We start from the raw sequence: 17,485 nt of genomic DNA, 5'->3' as shown, positions 1-17,485 counted from the left end.
TCTTTGTGGTTTAGTGATCCCAAAGTCGTGAAAATGTACTCCTATCTTAGTTTCTACAATTTTCACTCTACCTTTCACACTTAGATCTACAACTGACCTAGAACGCTTATTTGTATGCGATCTGAGGTGGGGGCTCAAGCTTCTTTTCCCTTCTCGCCACCTGGATACCAGCTGAACCATCACTATTAACTGAAAAAACAAAAAGTCCTTTCACCCCGCTCCACCGTGCCCTCTCTGAAATAAGCTGTCCATACACCTTTAATTTTGTTTCCAGGCTCTCCATTCTGTTCCACCGTCTCTTTATATTAATCCTCCACCCCCTCTTTTTTTTCCGAGATTTTTTCTGTTATTCGTGACTCTCAGAATTTCCACATAATTTTTAGGCTCCTACCTGGATTTACTCATCCGTGGCCCCGGCACTGACAAGGTGCCTGGCACACAGTAGGAACTCAGTGAATCGCTGTTGTGTGGGTGGAGGTGACCTCAGGACTTTTCAGAGACGATGGTAAAGACCTTCTCAGCCACACCCTCCCCACCTCCACTACCCTGGCCGGCCTCCTGCCCCCCTCTACTGCCCCAGCTCCGTTCCCCCTTTTTCTCCCCCTCCACTGACCCAGCCCTCGGTCCCCCTAGAGGCGCTCGGGTAAACTGCAAGGAGGCGGAGCTCGTTCCTTTCCTCCCGGACGCGCCTTCCAGCGGCGGGTCCTCCCCGCCCCGCCTCCTGCCGTCTCCGCCCCGCCCCTAACTCTCCAAGCCCCGCCCCCGCCTCTCTGCGGCTGGCCGGAAGGGCAGCCCCGCGGCCTCCCCAGCTTGGCTACTGGCAGCGCCGGGAAGGCAGCGGCGGCAACTGCGGCTCGGGGAGCGCCCGGCATGGACACCCGGTTGGACCAAGAGACAGCGCAGTGGCTGCGATGGGACAAGGTGAGGGGCGCCAGGGGAAGGGAGCGTCCGGGGGAGCCGTGGGACCCTTAGCATCCCGCAGGCACCCCGCTGCCTTTCCTGCGGAGAGCGCGGGCGCCTGCGCTTCCTTCCATCCTGCCGCTCGCCCCCGCCGGGCGCACGGCCCCGAGGAAGACCCGAGCTGCAGTACGGAATTTACCAACATGCAGATCCCGAGCTGCTGCGTGGGGAAACGCGAGCCGGCCCCGGAAGGCCGCAGCTCGCTCCCTCAGCAGCCGGGCTGCCGCTTCGGGGAAGTGGAGCCCACCCGGGCAGGTTGATGCTAGGCGCAGTTTCAGTGCATCCGCACAGAGGAAGTAGAGTCACAGCTGCATGCCGGGTCCAGCAGTGGGGAGTGGGTGCGGAGCCGGGGCGAGGTCAGCCCTCCGTCCCCGGTCACCGAGGAGTCGCAGAGAGAGCAGGGTAGCAAGCATCCAGTGTGGGGTGGTTGGGGGGCGGTCGCTAACTTTTCTCCCCGCAGAACTCTTCAGTGGTTATTTAAAAGGTGCTCCGGGAAAAGCAAAGCGAAAACTGAGGGCGGGAATCCCTCTGGGTGTGAGCAGGGTTATAAGGTTGTAAAAGGCTTGGCAGCAACGCAGAAAATCCAAGTTGTTTTTCTCATCAAATACAGGAAGACGGAGGAGGAGGAAGCAGGGGTGGCCAGGCCTCCTTGCATTTGGACTGTTTGTGGCACATCCGAAGTTTCCCCGGGCGAAGTTGTCCCGGGACAAAACCAGCCATCTGGCCGTCTGGGGTGCCGGTGGAGGAGTGGGAGAGCAAGCTGGAGCTGGTCTGGACTTGGCCGGTCCCAGAGGTCATGTCCAACTGGGGCGTGCGCGCGTTGGTGTCACTCAGACTGACGGCTCAGCCATTCTTCCGCCGCTCCTGGTGCAACCCCAGAGACACAATCCTTCCGCCCACCCTTTGCCTTTTGCTCCTGGGAACTTTGCAGAACAGTTTTCCCATCCACCTCTCCCAGGTAGTCGGTTGTGAACATGGGTCCTCCTGATGGGGCCCGCCTGGCTTCCAGCGTCTTCTTCCCCTCTCTGACTTTGCTGGAAAGATAGCACTGCCAGCTTTTCCCCTGTTTATTCTTAGGTGCTCAAGCAAAGAGAGAGAATCAGGGACCCCACTCCAGAAAGCGCCCCTTCTCTTGTCTAACTCTCCTACTTGCTCTTTGGGGCATGTAGTTTGTTTTCCCAGAATGTTCCTTGGCTCCTCTGCTGAACTTGTTTCTCCTGGTGTTACTTCTGTTTGGGGTCTGAACTTCAAGGTGTTTTAGGTAGACAGGCCTTGCCGGGCAACCAGTGGTAAATTATGTCTCCCTAATACTATCTCTAGATTGGTCAAAAAAATGAAAACAAAACAACAAAACACAAGAAAACCTTGTTTGTAGGTGTATTTGTTAATGTCTGGCCCCAGGGTTGACTTCAAAGGCAGGATGCCTTTGGTGGCACAGCCCCTGTTCAGGAGGGCCCAGCACTTGGTTTAATCCTCTGCTGTCCTGTTTTGAAATTCTTAAAACTTGTTAAACAAGGAGTCCCACATTTTCATTTTGCCCTGGGCCCAGACAAGTTAAATAGCTGTTCCTGTCCACTTCCTCATTAACTTCCGTGGTTATTAGGGCCTGGCCCGGTGCACAGCTCATACTTGTGGAGTGAAGGAAGGGAAATTGCAAGCTGTCATAGGAGGCCAGGTCTTCCTCTCCACCTCTAGCCCCTGTGTGAGAAATGAGGACACATCCCACACAGGATGCTATTGGCAAGTTCCTGGGTGGTTTTTCTTTTCCTGGAAAGAGGGCATTGTAATTCTTTAGGGAAGGAAACCATTTCTGATAACTTAGTAACTTGAGGTGGGTAGATTTGTTGTTGTTGTTGTTGTTGTTGTTGTTGTTGTTGTTGTTGAAGAGGATGGGGGAAACAGAGGGAGAGAGAGAATCTTAACCAGCCTCCATGCCCAGCACAGAGCCCAAGGTGAGGCTCATATCCCTGAGATCATGACCTGAGCTGAAATCAGGCACTTAACTGACTAAGCCATCTAGTGGCCCCTAGAATCCTTTTAAAGTCATAATCGTTAATGCATTTTTCAATGAGACTTTCCCTTTGAAGAAATAAAAACCCAATTTGCACAAAGTGTTGTATCTGTGTATGAAGAGAGAGTACCTCCCTGGGTAGAGGTGAAGGGATATTATCCTTTTTATCTATTTGTTTTTTAAGATTTTATTTATTTATTTTAGGGAGAGAGAGAGAGAGATCACAAGCAGGGGGAGGGATAGCGGGAGGGGGAGAGAGAGAATCCCAAGCAGATTCCGCACTGAACACAGAGCCTGTTGCGGGACCCGATCCCAGACCCCGAGATCATGACCCGAGTGGAAATCAAGTCAGATGCTCAACTGACTGAGCCATCCAGACACCCCTCCTTTTTATTTTTAAATTTCTGCCACTCCTGTTGCTCTTTCTTCTCCTTCTTCCTCGGTTTGAGACAGACGCCAAGTGGGGAACATCCCCCGCAACCAAAAGCTCTGGAGCGGTCTGGTCTGATTTCCCCCAGGGCCACAAGGCAGGTGCCTTCTGGGTTCCCACTACACCTTCATCCCCCATCCCAGCCCCATCCCTTGTGGTGCCTCTGCTGTCAGCTTTGTCGCTCTCCTGGCTGATGCTGATCTACTCTGCCCTCCTGACTCGGCAGTTCTAGCTCTGTCTCCTTTGGTTTCTCTCAGGCAATTGGGTCTTTAATGGCTACCAAAGGCCACCTGGCGTCTTCCACATCTACCCCGTGTACAGGAGACTCACCAGATATTGGGTGTGACCTTGAAGTCTGCGTTTCCTCTTTCACTCAACAAATATTTATTAAAGCTCTTCTGTGTTCCAGATCCAAACCTTTCCTTGAGGGGACCTGACAATCTGATTGGTCAGATTGTGCTCTGTCATCAGTGGCTATTGCTTTTAACCCAAAAGGTGGGGGGGGGGGGGTTTATCCGACCCCAAGGTGGAACAATCCGGAAATATGGGCTTGCTGCCAGAAAGCCTAGGTTTTATTGCAATAGCATTTCAAAGTTTAATTACGTGGCATATCTTGGCTGCATGTTCGGTAGTTGGATGATCACTGTGAGATAAAGTGTTTACTTGCTGGTTCCTCTGAACTCTTCATTTAAAAGTCTGATGTGGAATTAATGTGATTGTCATTTTTCCTCCATTCCTAACATTTTCTGCGACTCTTGAACAAAGAAAATTGGGCAATGTAAAATGAACTTAAATGATTCATGAGTGTCTATTTGAAACAGCTAGTGTAATAGAGAAAGTCACTTAAACTCTGAGGCTTCTCCTCTGTAAATTGGAGTGTCCGTTATTTGTCCGCTTCTTGTGGCCATTGCAAGCTTCACATTTGACCAGGTCTGTGAAAGGATTGTACAAATTAGAAGATACTACCGTTGTAAGATTTTGATTTAAAGTATATAATCTCGTAACTCTGTAGGAAAATTTGAAGATACTAGGGAAGAAAATGAACGTTTGAGTACAACTAAGTTCCAGACAGAGAAAGAGGTTTTGCATTAATTTAATGCAAACCACCTCCGACCAGCTTGTAAAGGAGGTTCTAGACTGTTCCCATTTTACGGATGAGGAAACTGAGAATTCAGGAAGCTAAATTGGTCTTCCCAAGGGCATCTGGTTGGTAGGTGATGGTATGGCTGGCATTCCACCCCCAAGCCTATGTGTTCATTCCGTTTCAACAAAAGCACTTGCCATGTTGGGAAAGAAAGTAACGCATTATAAAGGAGAAAACTACTTCCTTCTAGTCATGACACTTATTTTTTTTTCTTTTTTTTTTTAAGGTTTGATTTATTTATTTGACAGAGAGAGATCACAAGTAGGCAGAGAGGCAGGCAGAGAGAGAGAGGGGGAAGCAGGCTCCCTGCTGAGCAGAGAGCCCGATGCGGGGCTCAATCCCAGGACCCTGAGATCATGACCTGAGCCGAAGGCAGAGGTTCAACCCACTGAGCCACCCAGGTGCCCCTAGTCATGACGCTTCTGACACCAAATGTACGGGTTCCCACACCAAGTTATTTTCCAGTTCTCTATGGATACCGACCGACATCCTACAGTTTCCCTCAGTTCTGACACTCAACCGAGCAGACTGAACACAGACCCCGCCCTCAGCTTAGGGGCTCAGTCCCACAAAACGAACCCCTACCTCAGATGCCCATCAAAAGCCCCAGGTTGTCACCTGGTACTTCTGAGCAGCCAGCGATACATCAGGGGTACCCATGACCCACACTTCTCAGGTTTGAGAATTTGCTAGAATGGCTCACTGAGCTCAGGGAAGCATTTTACTTAGGATTACCAGCTTTCTTATACAGGATACAGCTCACGAACAGCCAAATGAAAGAGCTGTGTGAGGCAAGGTGTGTGAGAAGGTACAGAGCTTCCCTGCTCTGCCAGCGCCCCAAGAGTTCACCAGCTCCAAAGGTCTCTGACACTAGTAGTTGAGGGTTTGGGGGGATTTTCTGTTACCCTGGGCAGGATCCAGTCATTGGCTACTGGTGGGGGAAACTCTACCCCTCTAGTCACTAGTTGGTTTCCCTGGCAACCAGGTCACTCCCTGGGCATAAATTCAGGTTTGGCTGAAAGGGGTTTATTATGAATAAGAGAAGTTGTTCTTACCCTGCCACTCTGCAAATTCCACCGGTTTCGGTGAGAAGCTCTATTCCAGGAGTCAGGGACAAAAATGAAATCTGTATTTCGTACTGTATCTCAGTGTCACAGATTGTAATTAAAAAAGGAATCCCCTGAAACTAATGTAACATTGTGTGTCACTATACTTCAGTACACACACACACATAAAAACCTTACCTCATAGTTCGCATTTTAATGTCATCAGAAAACTGGACAGCCGTAGGTATAGGGCTTTTCAAAGATATACATTTTAACCCTATAGGTTAAATTATTATGGGTCTTTTAAAAATATTTCAGATGTTTAATTCTGTTTTTCACTTGGCTGTATCTGTTGTACACGTTTCTGTTTTGCAGAATCCTTTAACTTTGGAGTCAGCAAAACAACTAATTAAGGATGGAAATAAAGAAGAACTACAGAAATGTTTTGGGGCCCGAATGGAGTTTGGGACAGCGGGCCTTCGAGCAGCTATGGGAACGGGAATTGCTCATATGAATGACTTGACCATCATCCAGACTACACAGGTACCACATTTTTCTATTTCTTGGTTCTTCTTTTTTTTTTTAAGTTTTTTTTTTGTTTGTTTGTTTGTTTTTTTGACAGACAGAGATCACAAGTAGGCAGAGAGGCAGGCAGAGAGAGAGAGAGGAAGGGAAGCAGGCGCCCTGCTGAGCAGAGAGCCGGACATGGGACTCGATCCCAGGACCCTGGGACCAAGACCCGAGGGCAGAGGCTTTAACCCACTGAGCCACCCAGGCGCCCCTATTTCTTTGTTATTCTTAACATGTTCCCAGCTGTAACGGATAAACTGAGGAGTGTTAACAATTTTAAGCATTTATTTGAGCAAAAACCTGTTTGAGTCTTGGGCAGTATCAAGCTAGAAGTCCTGAGGAGCACCCCCTCTGGCAGGAGCGGGGAGAAATTTCCACAGAAGAAGCAGAAGCAGAGCAAGGAAATTAATAGATTGGTTATAGCTTCTGTGGTGCCTTTTTCGGGCAGGTCCCTCTGGCTGTTTGTAATTGGCTCTCCTTAGGTTTTAATTTAACCTTCAGGCCTTTACAGGCTCAGGTTTGGGTTTGCTTCTATAGGCTACCAAGACACTAAAGCCTCCTCAGTCTCATGGCCTCCTTGTCTAATTAATATAGCCCTGGGCTCCTTTTGTATTCAAGGGACCTATATAATTTTAATTATGGCCAGGTCTTACGGGTTTGCCAAGACCCAGGGAGTCACACACTTACTCAGTACAGTAAGGTTTGTGCAGTTGGTGTAAAGGTACATTTCAAAATTCATACAGCCTGCTTTTCTTTCTTTCTTCCTTTTTTTTCCCTTCCTCCCTCCCTCCCTCCCTTTCTTTCTTTCTTCCTTTCTTTCTACAGAGATTTATTGAATGTCTACCAAGTGCCAGGCTTTGAAGATACAACAATGACTAAAACAGACAGATTCCCTCATGGAACTTTCATTCCCGTGCAAATCCACCAGCTAAGCTGGAGACTTTTATGGTCTCGTACTTTGCAGTGGTGATACCGATGCACACACTGAGAAGCTTTTCTCACTGCCAGAATAACCAGAAGCTGATTCTGTTTCATGTGAATTGATAGTATAGGTGGACATTATTGCTGAGTTCCTTTTCCTTCATTTGTCAATTTTATAGTCAAGAGTGTACACCCAACTTTTAGGAATACAGATGAAACCTTTCTGCCACGGAGTAGCTAGAGTTTTGTTTACGAAGGAAATGAAGACTCGATTATTCTGTTTCTTCAACTACTTAGACTTGTTAAAAGATGCAGGTGACTTTAATTCGGAGGGGAGAAGAATCTAGAATGGTTGACTAACGATGATTATGTGTACTTTACATGTAGCTCCCAGCATCAAAGGCAGACCTGGGCATGTTCTAGTGAAACCCTAATAAGGAAGTCTTGCATAAGGGCATGGGGTTGCCATGGAAACGCTGGCTCGGAAGTCTTGTTCAGCACTAGGGTTCCCTGAGATCTTTTTGGAGGGAAGACTCAGAGTGGAGTGAGCCTGGGAATCCTATTGCAGTTTATGGCTAGCATGGAATCGTGCCCCTGGCTAAGGTCACCCTGTGCTCTAGGTACTACGGCTGTATAACACATCACCTAAGCACGGTGGTTTTAAACAGCCACATTTATTTGGCTCAAATCTTTAGGTGGAGTTCAGTGAGGACGGCTCACCTCTGCAGGGCTTCACATCATTGGAGCCAGCTTACAGGCTAGAATCACTGAAAGCTCATTCACACTCGAGTCTGCAGTTCCTGCTGACTTTCGGCTAAGATCTTAGCTGGGACTGGAGCCTTCCTACAACGTGGCTCGGAGAGCTGCCAGTGAGAGCACCCACAGGAGTGCATACAGGTCGCAGCTGTGTTGACTTTTCTTTTAGGACCTAGCCTTGAAAGTCACACAAATTCACTTCTGTCATAGTCTCTTTGTGACCCAAGAAGGTGGTTCCTGTTCAAGGAGAAAGCACATAGACACCCACCTCTCAATGGAGGAATGTCACTGTCCCATTAGAGGAGCACAGGGAACGGGATATAGGCTCATGGCTCTCTTTGGAAAGACCACTTGGTTCCTTCCCCTGTTAGGCATAATTGTTGGGGATTCTTAGGGAATCCAGATGAACCCAGAACCTTTCCTTCTGTATTCACCTACATCTCATTTGTAGGTATGGTGAAACTGATCCTCAGAAAGCTCTTACGCCCTATCTCATACATCTTTTCCCCTAGGGGAATCGGCCTCTTCCGGGAGTAGACCTTGTGATAGGTAAGAATCCCACAAAACTAAAATGAGTAGATCCTTGAAAGGTCAGCTGATGCAACCAGCCACTCCTTGTGATAATTTCCTCTAGAGTCCCTGCCACTTTGAAGTGGTTATCCAGCCTACACGGAACGCTTACAGCAGGCGACAAGGATGCTACGAGTTAGGACAATTTTTGAAGTCTTAGGAGTGGTTAATAATCAGCGAAAGAACTGGACAGACCAGCCAGGCTTCCATCCCCAGCCTGGGGTAGTGTCACCGGCCAGAATGTGCTGACTTTCTCCGTGGTCGGGGCCCTCCTGCTGCTGGCCTCCAGTGTAATCTCTTCCCCTAACAGTGCCCCAAAATTCATCTGCTTGGATTTAAGAAGCAGGTATATGTGAGTCATAAATGTCGTAATGGGAAACGAGGTAGAGACTGGAGGGAACTTTCTGTGTTGCTGGCCTCACGATAGCAGTTCTAATTTCCTCAAAGGCTACTTCACCAGGCCACCTCGCGTTGATGATGGAGAGCACTCACCGTGTTCTGAAATAGCCATTCTGTCTCTGGGTTGTTCTATTAAAGAATGGTTTCAGGGCGCCTGGGTGGTTCACTCGGTTAAGCAGCTGACTCTTAATTTCTGCTCAGGTCATGATCTTAGGGTTGTGACATCGAGCCTCCCACTGGGCTCTGTGCTGGAAGTGGAACCTGCTTAAGATTCTCTCTCTCCCTCCGCCCCTCCCTCCTGCTCTAAACAAAAAGACCAAAAAAAAAAAAAAGAATGATTTTGTGATTTTGAGCTTAAATCTGTCTTTAGCTTTTACATGTTGGTCATGGTTTGAGCTTTTGAAGCTGTGCAAAGTTCATTTCATGTCTCCTATAATCACATTTCAATTCCGTAAACCTCCCTCAGCGCACACTGAGTCTTTTCTCTAGAATAAACATCCCCTCTTCTCTTAGCCATTTTCTCAGGCCCTCAGTCCCAGCTGGCCCCAGAGTTTTTTAGAGCGACTTGGTGGCGTGAGGATTCTGGGCTAAGACTGGGTGCTTTTTGTGCCCTCAAACACTGAAGCCACAGCACAGGGATGGATGGGAGCTGGGGAAGAGGGTGCTGTCACTGGTATAAGCCTTATAGGCATCTGGGTACCTTCTGGAAAACCCATAGAACCAATGCACACATGTCCTTCTTATCGCTCAACCTCAGAAGGGCTGCCCAAAGCAATATTTTTGTCTAAGAAAAATGAAAGGCATTCTCCATTGGCACTGCTGTGGCCACAAAGCTGTAAAGTATCTCCCCTCCTAAACATAAAGAGTTATATTTACTTTTTTAAAAGATGTCCCTTTAAGGGTGGGGATAAAAAAAAAAAAAAAAAGACTTTCTTCAGTCAAAGTGAAATAAGTATTATTATTACTCAGCCCGCCTTCTCTTTGTTCCTTAATAAAAACCTATTTTGTCCCATGAGATAAACCTATCAAATTCAGGATTCAGTGTTTCTCTAATCTTCCATGTTTCCAATTGATGTGATTTATGGTGCCCACTGAGATTCGGGAATTGTGTGTTCCATCAGCAGGTGGGAATCGCCCAAAATCTGCACAATTTTTAGATGTGTAATTGGCTGAGCTGTGTGATGAGACTGAAAAGACCTCGGCCTGCTAGTCAACAAGATCACAAGTAGAACAGGTTTAGATCAAATAATCGTCAAAAACTTATAAAACATACCAAGTTTCCTTGACCTACTGTGTTACTGAGCAGGGAGAAATGTCTGAAACACCTCCCTTTCCTCAAACATCTTAGAACTCGTGTGAAGGGAAAAATGTAGACCTTGAAGGAAAGTAATAAAAATAATGCTCGTGACAGCAAACAGATAGTGCTTGCTGGGTGTCGGATGCCAGCCTTAAGGTTTTAATTAATTTAATCCTAGAAACAGCCCTTTGAGGTGGGTACTATTATTTTCCTGTTTTACAGAACAGGAAAGTGAGGCATCAAGCAGTTAAGGGATTCATCATTTGTTCTCGAAGGTGGCAGAGGAGAGTAGGAGCCCACAAGTTCTGTGTGCTTTTAACCCCTGCCTGTACCACCTCTAACTGGATCCGGGTAGATATCCGGGCTTTGTTCTTCATGTGTCTGGGCAAGCAAGCACCTCTGAACCTTAGCTTTCCCTTCTGTACAATGGGATTCCTTGGCAAAGTTTATCTGGGGGTTACTGAGAACAGATACTAAGTGTCTAGCACAGTGCCTCAGACATACAGGGAGACAATAAATAAAGCTGTTATTTTCTTATTGTTCAGTTTGTTTAATTATCCATGGGATATTTTTTAGGGGTTTTGCAGATACCTGGAAAAGCAATTTAGCGACCTGAAGCAAAGAGGTGTTGTGATCAGCTTTGATGCTCGAGCTCATCCACCGAGTGGAGGCAACAGCAAAAGGTATGGAAAGATACATAAGAAACCATTTTTTTAATGTATTGTGTGATTTTATCTTTAATCATCTCGCGTACATTTGTCAGCCCCGTTGCTTCCCTATGAGAATGATGAGTACATTCCGTTTGCAACTTTGACGAATTCTGGTTTTACGTTTGGGTTAAAAGAGTGAAATTATTCAGACAAAAGAGAATTTAAGATCTGTCTAAAGGAGAGACATATTTTTAAAGGGGCAGCATTATTTCTCCTCTCCCTTTCTTCCATTTGTCATTTTTTTTTAAAGATTTTATTTATTTATTTGACAGAGAGAGACCACAAGAGAGGGAACACAGCAGAGGGAGTGGGAGAGGGAGAAGAAGGCTCCCCGCAGAGCAGGGAGCCCAATGTGGGGCTCAGTCCCAGGACCCTGGGATCACGACCTGAGCCAAAGGCAGACGCCTAATGACTGAGTCCAGGTGCCCCCATTTTTTTTTTCTTCCCCCACTATTCATTATGCCACCTGAGCTCCTTCCCGTTTTGTGAGCACCTGTTTTCAGTTTCATTCTTGTATCATCCCCAGACCATTGGGACTCTCACGTAGCCACTGGCAGATGATGACAGAGATGCTGAGGCCAATGACAAAGATGCTATTAATAGTAATTGCAGCAATTGCTTGAGTGCTGGATATGAACAAGGCCCTTAGCTATTTACTTATTCAATTCTCACAACAGCTGATAAAGTGTGTACTTTTATCTCTGTGCTCTGATGTCATGAAGCGAGAGAAGGAGTCACAGTTTCAGCATAAAGAAGCTGACAGCAGTGGTCAGCTAACTTTATTTCTAAAGGGTAAAGAGTTAAACATTTTACACAATATGGGCCGTACAGTCTGGCACAACTACTCAACTCTGGCCCCGAGCACAAGCACAACCATAGCTAAGGCGTACTGAATGGGCATGGTGATGTTCCAATAAAACTTTATTGACAGATGGGCCGTAGGTTGCCACCCCCTGCTCTTAATGATGTTACATGACCCTCTTCCACTTGCACGCTTCCCCTATTATGATGAATCTTTGTGTCACTCCAGAGTGTATGTATTAGTAGTTTCTTAGAGTGGAAGAACATACAAATATTTAATATTAATGAAAGGTCTCATTACCTTTACAGCACAGAAGTTCATAGAGTCTTTTTTTTTTAAGATTGTTTTTTAAATTACAATATGAGTATGAGTGTGAGAAACAGAACGTGGGCAGTGAGGAGCATCAGGACCAGAGGGAGAAGCAGGCTCCCCACTGAGCTGGATGCAGGATTTGATTCCAGGACCCTGGGGTCATGACTCAAGCCAAAGCAGATGCCCAACTGACTGAGCCACCCAGGTGCCCCAAGTTCACGGAGTCCTAATCTTTGCCCCTGAAGAGCTTCTAATCTAAGAGAGAAGCATTGATAGGAACAAATGTGCAGCTCCGAGGGACTATGTCCAGGGCATAAGGTTAGGTATTGTTAGCTGCTAGACTAAACTCAGAATGACATAAGATTTTTGCCCTTTTTTCTTTTTTAAAGATTTTATTTACTTATTTATTTATTTATAGAGAAAATGCAAGATGGAGGAGAAGGACAGAGAGGGAGAGAGAGAACCTCAAGCAGACTCTGTGCTGAGTGACGAGTCCCAGACGGGGCTTAATCTCAGGACTCTGGGATCATGACCTGAGCCGAAATCAAGAGTTGGATGCTCAGCCAACCCAGCCTTCCAGGCGCCCTCATAAGATTTTTGCTCCTAAGCTACAGGCTCAAAAATGTGGTTTATGTTCAGTACAGCAAGAGAGAAGCCATAGCTCTACATTTTTAAGAGAGAGGCCTAGTATAAGCCAGAATATTAGTTCATCAGTTTTTAGTTAGTGAGTCTACAGTTAGAATTGTGTCATACTTGGGGCGCCTGGGGGTGGCTCAGTCAGTGAAGCATCTGCCTTCGGCTCAGGTCATGATCCCAGGGTGCTGGGATCGAGTCCCCTGCCTGGCCCTCCCTGTTAAGCAGGGCATCTGCTTCTCCCTCTCCCTCTGCTGCTCCCTCTGCTTGTGCTCTGTCCTTCTTTGTCAAATAAATAATCTTTAAAAATCTTTAAATAATCTTTTTAAAAAATCTTTAAATCTTTAAAAAAAAACTTTTAAAAAATCTTTAAACAATCTTTTAAAAAATCTTAAAAAAAAAAAAAAAGGTCATAAGCGTGCTTTCCTGTCCCCGGGGGCCGGGTCACCACCTCCAGCCAGAGCTTGTGCCATGCACATACGTGGCCAACTGTGCCTGTGGAGCTTCTGAAATTGCTTCTTTTGGGGCTGATTCTCAGCTTCTGGTTTACACATCCTTTGGATGTGTTCATGTTGGCGATTTAAGGTATGGATATTTCTTGCTCTGGCCTTGGAGCCATAGCATTTCCAGAAACTTACCGCTCTGTGAGTTTATGGCTCAAATCTCTGGGTTTGATGGGATGGCGTGGAGCCCAGGGTTGCTCTCTTCTCCCCCACAGCATGCAAGACGTTCAGAGATAGTTGCATAAGTATTGAACCAGTACATGGCAAACATTATGAGTAAATGGACTCTCTTTAAAGAGGCAGAAATGACTGCAGGTGCACAGTTTTATGTAAAGAATTGTTTATTAGTCTTTTCATATTCCAATTTTAAATATCTGATGGGGAACATAAATACATAAACAGTACCCATCAAGCATACACAGAGAATACATTGAATCTCTCCTGTGTAGATTTGTTACTTAGTTGGTATATATAATGTGTGTGCTGAGTGTCTCCCTTGCTTCTTTCAAGAAAGCGCCTTTAGGACACCTGGGTGGCTCAGTGGGTTAAGCATCTGCCTTCGGTTCAGGTCATGATCTCAGGGTCCTGGGATCGAGCCCCACATCGGGCTCTCTGCTCAGTGGGGAGCCTGCTTCCCCCTCCACCCCGCCTGCCTCTCTGCCTACTTGTGACCTCTGTCTGTCAAATAAATTAAATAAAATCTTTAAGAAAAAATTTAAAAAGCACTTTTAAAGTCAGCCAGAACACAAGAGAAACATTCCTTGAGGGGGAAAGTGACATCAGTTTGAAGTTACTTCAGTTCTGATGACTACAGTTTAGACTTACTTCAGATTTTTATTAAAATTGTTTTTGCTGAATTTTGTTATTTTTGTGAGTTTCCCTTATATAGAGGCTCTTTTTTCCCCCACTGTCAAAAATCTTGTTTTTATTACTGTGAGTCCTAGGAATTTTAACGCTCATGTTGTGAAAACACAGAGATCTCTTTGTGCCCAGCCAGCTTCCAGAATAGTGTTGGCTAAAGCTGGTGCTCAAGAAATATTTGGGAAGAGGGGCACCTGGGTGGCTTAGTTGTTAAGTGTCTGCCTTCAGCTCAGGTCATGATCCCAGGATCCTGGGATCCAGCCCCGCATCAGGCTCCCTGTTCAGCTTTTCCCTCTCCCATGCCCTCTGCTTGTGTTCCCCCTTGCTGGGACTCTCTCTGTCAAATGGATAAAATCTTAAAAAAAAAAAAAAAATTGGGAAGAGAAGAAATACATATCTGCTTATTTAATCCTGTAATGGTATAATGTGGTCCAGTTTAAGTAAACTGCTCAGCTTTTGTAATAAAATAGTCTACTCCAAGGCTGAAGAAAGATTTGATGCCCCGTTCTGTGTCCTGCCCTGAGCTAGCCCTGTGGAAGGTGAGAAAAATGTCAGTGTCAGAGATTTAAGTCTTGTTTTAAAGGGCTGAACGGAGTCAAGATGTGTCTCTGCCCGATGTATATTTCACATACATACTCTCCTATGTATTCCAATATGCCCTATATTTCATGAGACGATGTCTAATCAGATGCTAGTCTGTGTGGCTTCTATTGGATTGTGAGAACTTTAGACAGGGGTTTCTCAGCTTCTGCCCTGTTGACATGGGACGTCCTCCTGGGCTGGGTAAGTCTTTGTTGGGGCCTGCTGTGTGCATTATAGGGTGTTTGGTGGCGTCCCTGGCCTCTAGCCTGCTCTAGCAATCCCCAGTGACCGTCAAAAACATCTCTGGCATTTCAGATGTCCCACAACAGGGGCAGAATTGCCCTTGGCTGAGAACCACCGAGACAGAACAGAAAAACTTGGGTGTGGCCCTCGGCCAGCTGCTGTGGCACTGTTTGACAGTTGTGGGGCAACTAGTCTGGCTTTTCTTGGCTTTAGTCCCATCTCTGTAAAACAAAGGGATGGAACGAGATGACTCCTAAGATTGCTCCAACGTCAGTGTTCTGTGCCACTGGAAATACAATGAATGACCTGAATGAAGGGGTCAGCACTCATTTCCTTCTTCACCGGCACCCATGGTCCTGACACCCTCCTCTCCTTTCTCCCCCCATCACGCTGCATTTCCAGATTTGCCCGACTTGCTGCAACCACATTTATCACTCAAGGGATCCCCGTGTACCTCTTTTCTGGTATAACCCCAACCCCCTTTGTGGTAAGTAACCCTTTCTGTATCTAATTTTCCCTCACGGGATCAGGGATGGGACGTGACTGCGTTCCGTGGTCTTTAAGCTGTTGGGATTTGGGTATTTATTTGACAGGAGAGCCTGTTGGCATTTATCCGGCATTCTCTCACCTCTCTGGGTACGTTCTCCCCACATCCTAATAATATTTCTCAGGTGTTCAACCTCTAATGCATCAGAGTTTATTTTTTTCTAAGTGCAATTTTCCTTCTTAGCATTCAAAGGGTATTTTAACTAGTTAGCAAACTATCTTTTGTTTGCTGTCTGTGTTTTCATTTGGTTTGTGTTTCTTTTTCTTGCTGGCACAGGCAGGAAACTCCTGGGGTAGAAATCTGAATTCACCTCAAACCGTGTCTCCCCTGAATGTTTTTGACAGGTTGATTAACCAGCTTTTGCTACACACGTTTTGTTCTAAATACTGTTCGTGACCAGGACTTGAAGCCTGGTTGGCACATTTTAGGGAGTTTTTTTTATATCAAATCCTTAGAGAGAAGAACTCAAAGAAAAAGAGAATAGGAACTATGACAACTGTTGTTTTTAAGTAAATGGAACATTTAAAAACAGGGCCAGATGCTGCGAATGTTTACATTTTTAGAAATTAAGCCAAAAATGTGAGTGGAATGCAATTTCTTACATCGGGTGGACAAGAGGTGAATAAATAGAGAAGCCAACTCCAGTTTGGCATGTACTGGCTGGAGTGCATGGACAGGTAGATGCCGCACCTTCCGGGTTGTAAATAACCCAGTAGACACAAAACGGCACAGCCAGATATAGCTTGGATTTCATTGTTCGTTGGAAAAACTGCCATGTGTTCGAGCATCCTTGCCCTTCTGTACAATGTCAGTGTTAACTGCTATTATTTTTCTATCAGACATTAATTATAAGAGTATCTCCTGACCATTTTCCCGTGTTGTGGCGTGGTTCTCCCCTTTTCTTTCCTTGGGGGATATAAAATAACCCCTAAAGGGACAAATGACCTCAGAGATCTTGGTGGGAGGCTGGAGGGGGGCTGATGGTTAGAATCTCAGGCTTTCTGTGTGTAGTAAATCTTACCTGCAGCCCAAAAATCTTTTTTTTTTTAAATTTTATTTATTTATTTGACAGAGATCACAAGTAGGCAGAGAAGCAGGCAGGCAGGGGAGGGGTGGAAGCAGTCTCCCTGCTGAGCAGAGAGCCTGATGTGGGACTCGATCCCAGGACCCCGAGATCATGACCTGAGCCAAAGGCAGAGGCTTAACCCACTGAGCCACCCAGGGAGCCCAAGGGAGGAGAAGCCCGCCCCTCTCTCCATCTGGGGAACTAAAGTCTCACAAAGATGGGAGCCAAGTAGAAATATAAGAAAGGGATTTCCAACCTTGGAGCGGGCGATGAGTGAGCAGGGCATAGGAGCACTCCATTTCTTCAACATTACCCTGCCCTGTTCCCTAAAAGCAAATGGAAGAGAAGAGAAAGCAGCTGGAGGGAAGAAACAGAATCCATAAGCTTCTGCCCTGAGCCGAGGGCTGAAAAGAATGTGAGATGAAGGATTAGAACTTCTTTTTGTTTGAACAGATTTCTGGTTCTACCAAGTGGAAGACAGAGTAAGAAGAAGGCACCTAGGAAAGTACTCACCTGTCTTATTGGGGTAGGGTGCATGTCCCACAATTTTGAGCAGTCATCGTAAGGATCGTCCAGGTGTAGCCCAAACACGGAATGACACCTTCTTACAATGTTTTTCTATTAAGTGTATTAAAAGAGAGCAAGTTGGAGCCCCTGGGTACCTCAGTGGGCTAAAGCCTCTGCCTTCAGCTCAAGTCCTGATCCAAGGTCCTGGGATCGAGCCCCATCAGGCTCTCTGCTGAGCCTTCCTACTTTCTCTCTGCCCGCCTCTGCCTACTTGTGATCTCTATCTGTCAAATAAATAAATAAAATCTTTGAAAAAATAAAAAAATAAAAGAGAACAAGTTGATACAAACAGTTTACAAGACCCAGGCCGAGGATCTCTGATTTTTCGCTTAAAAGTGTCGTTTCTTGCCTTTACAGCCCTACACGGTGTTGCATTTGAAACTTTGTGCTGGAATCATGATAACTGCCTCCCACAACCCAAAGCAGGATAATGGGTACAAGGTATTCTGCTTTTTCTCTCCATACCCGCATTCTTCTGTCTGCATCCTGTTCTTTATGGTGCAGGTACGGAGGCTGTATTCCCACGAACCTAAGCCATCTGGATACGTGCCTGCC

General features: G+C 46.2%; 1 protein-coding gene across 1 annotated transcript in view; it reads left to right on the top strand.

The window, feature by feature from the left end:
- Nucleotides 1-487: 487 nt before the first annotated feature.
- Nucleotides 488-17,485, top strand: part of PGM2 (phosphoglucomutase 2) — a 41,949-nt gene continuing 24,951 nt past the window's right edge. Inside the window, exons 1-6 of the mRNA XM_045996109.1 lie at nucleotides 488-505; nucleotides 634-921; nucleotides 5,967-6,134; nucleotides 10,681-10,787; nucleotides 15,153-15,237; nucleotides 17,288-17,371. Coding sequence (XP_045852065.1) covers nucleotides 503-505; nucleotides 634-921; nucleotides 5,967-6,134; nucleotides 10,681-10,787; nucleotides 15,153-15,237; nucleotides 17,288-17,371 — 735 coding nt within the window. The 5' untranslated portion in view covers nucleotides 488-502. The remainder of the gene's footprint in view (nucleotides 506-633; nucleotides 922-5,966; nucleotides 6,135-10,680; nucleotides 10,788-15,152; nucleotides 15,238-17,287; nucleotides 17,372-17,485) is intronic.

Source organism: Meles meles, chromosome 2, assembly GCF_922984935.1.
Source record: "Meles meles chromosome 2, mMelMel3.1 paternal haplotype, whole genome shotgun sequence".
Taxonomy (NCBI): Eukaryota; Metazoa; Chordata; class Mammalia; order Carnivora; family Mustelidae; genus Meles; species Meles meles.
This window is presented reverse-complemented; position numbering and strand designations above follow the sequence as displayed.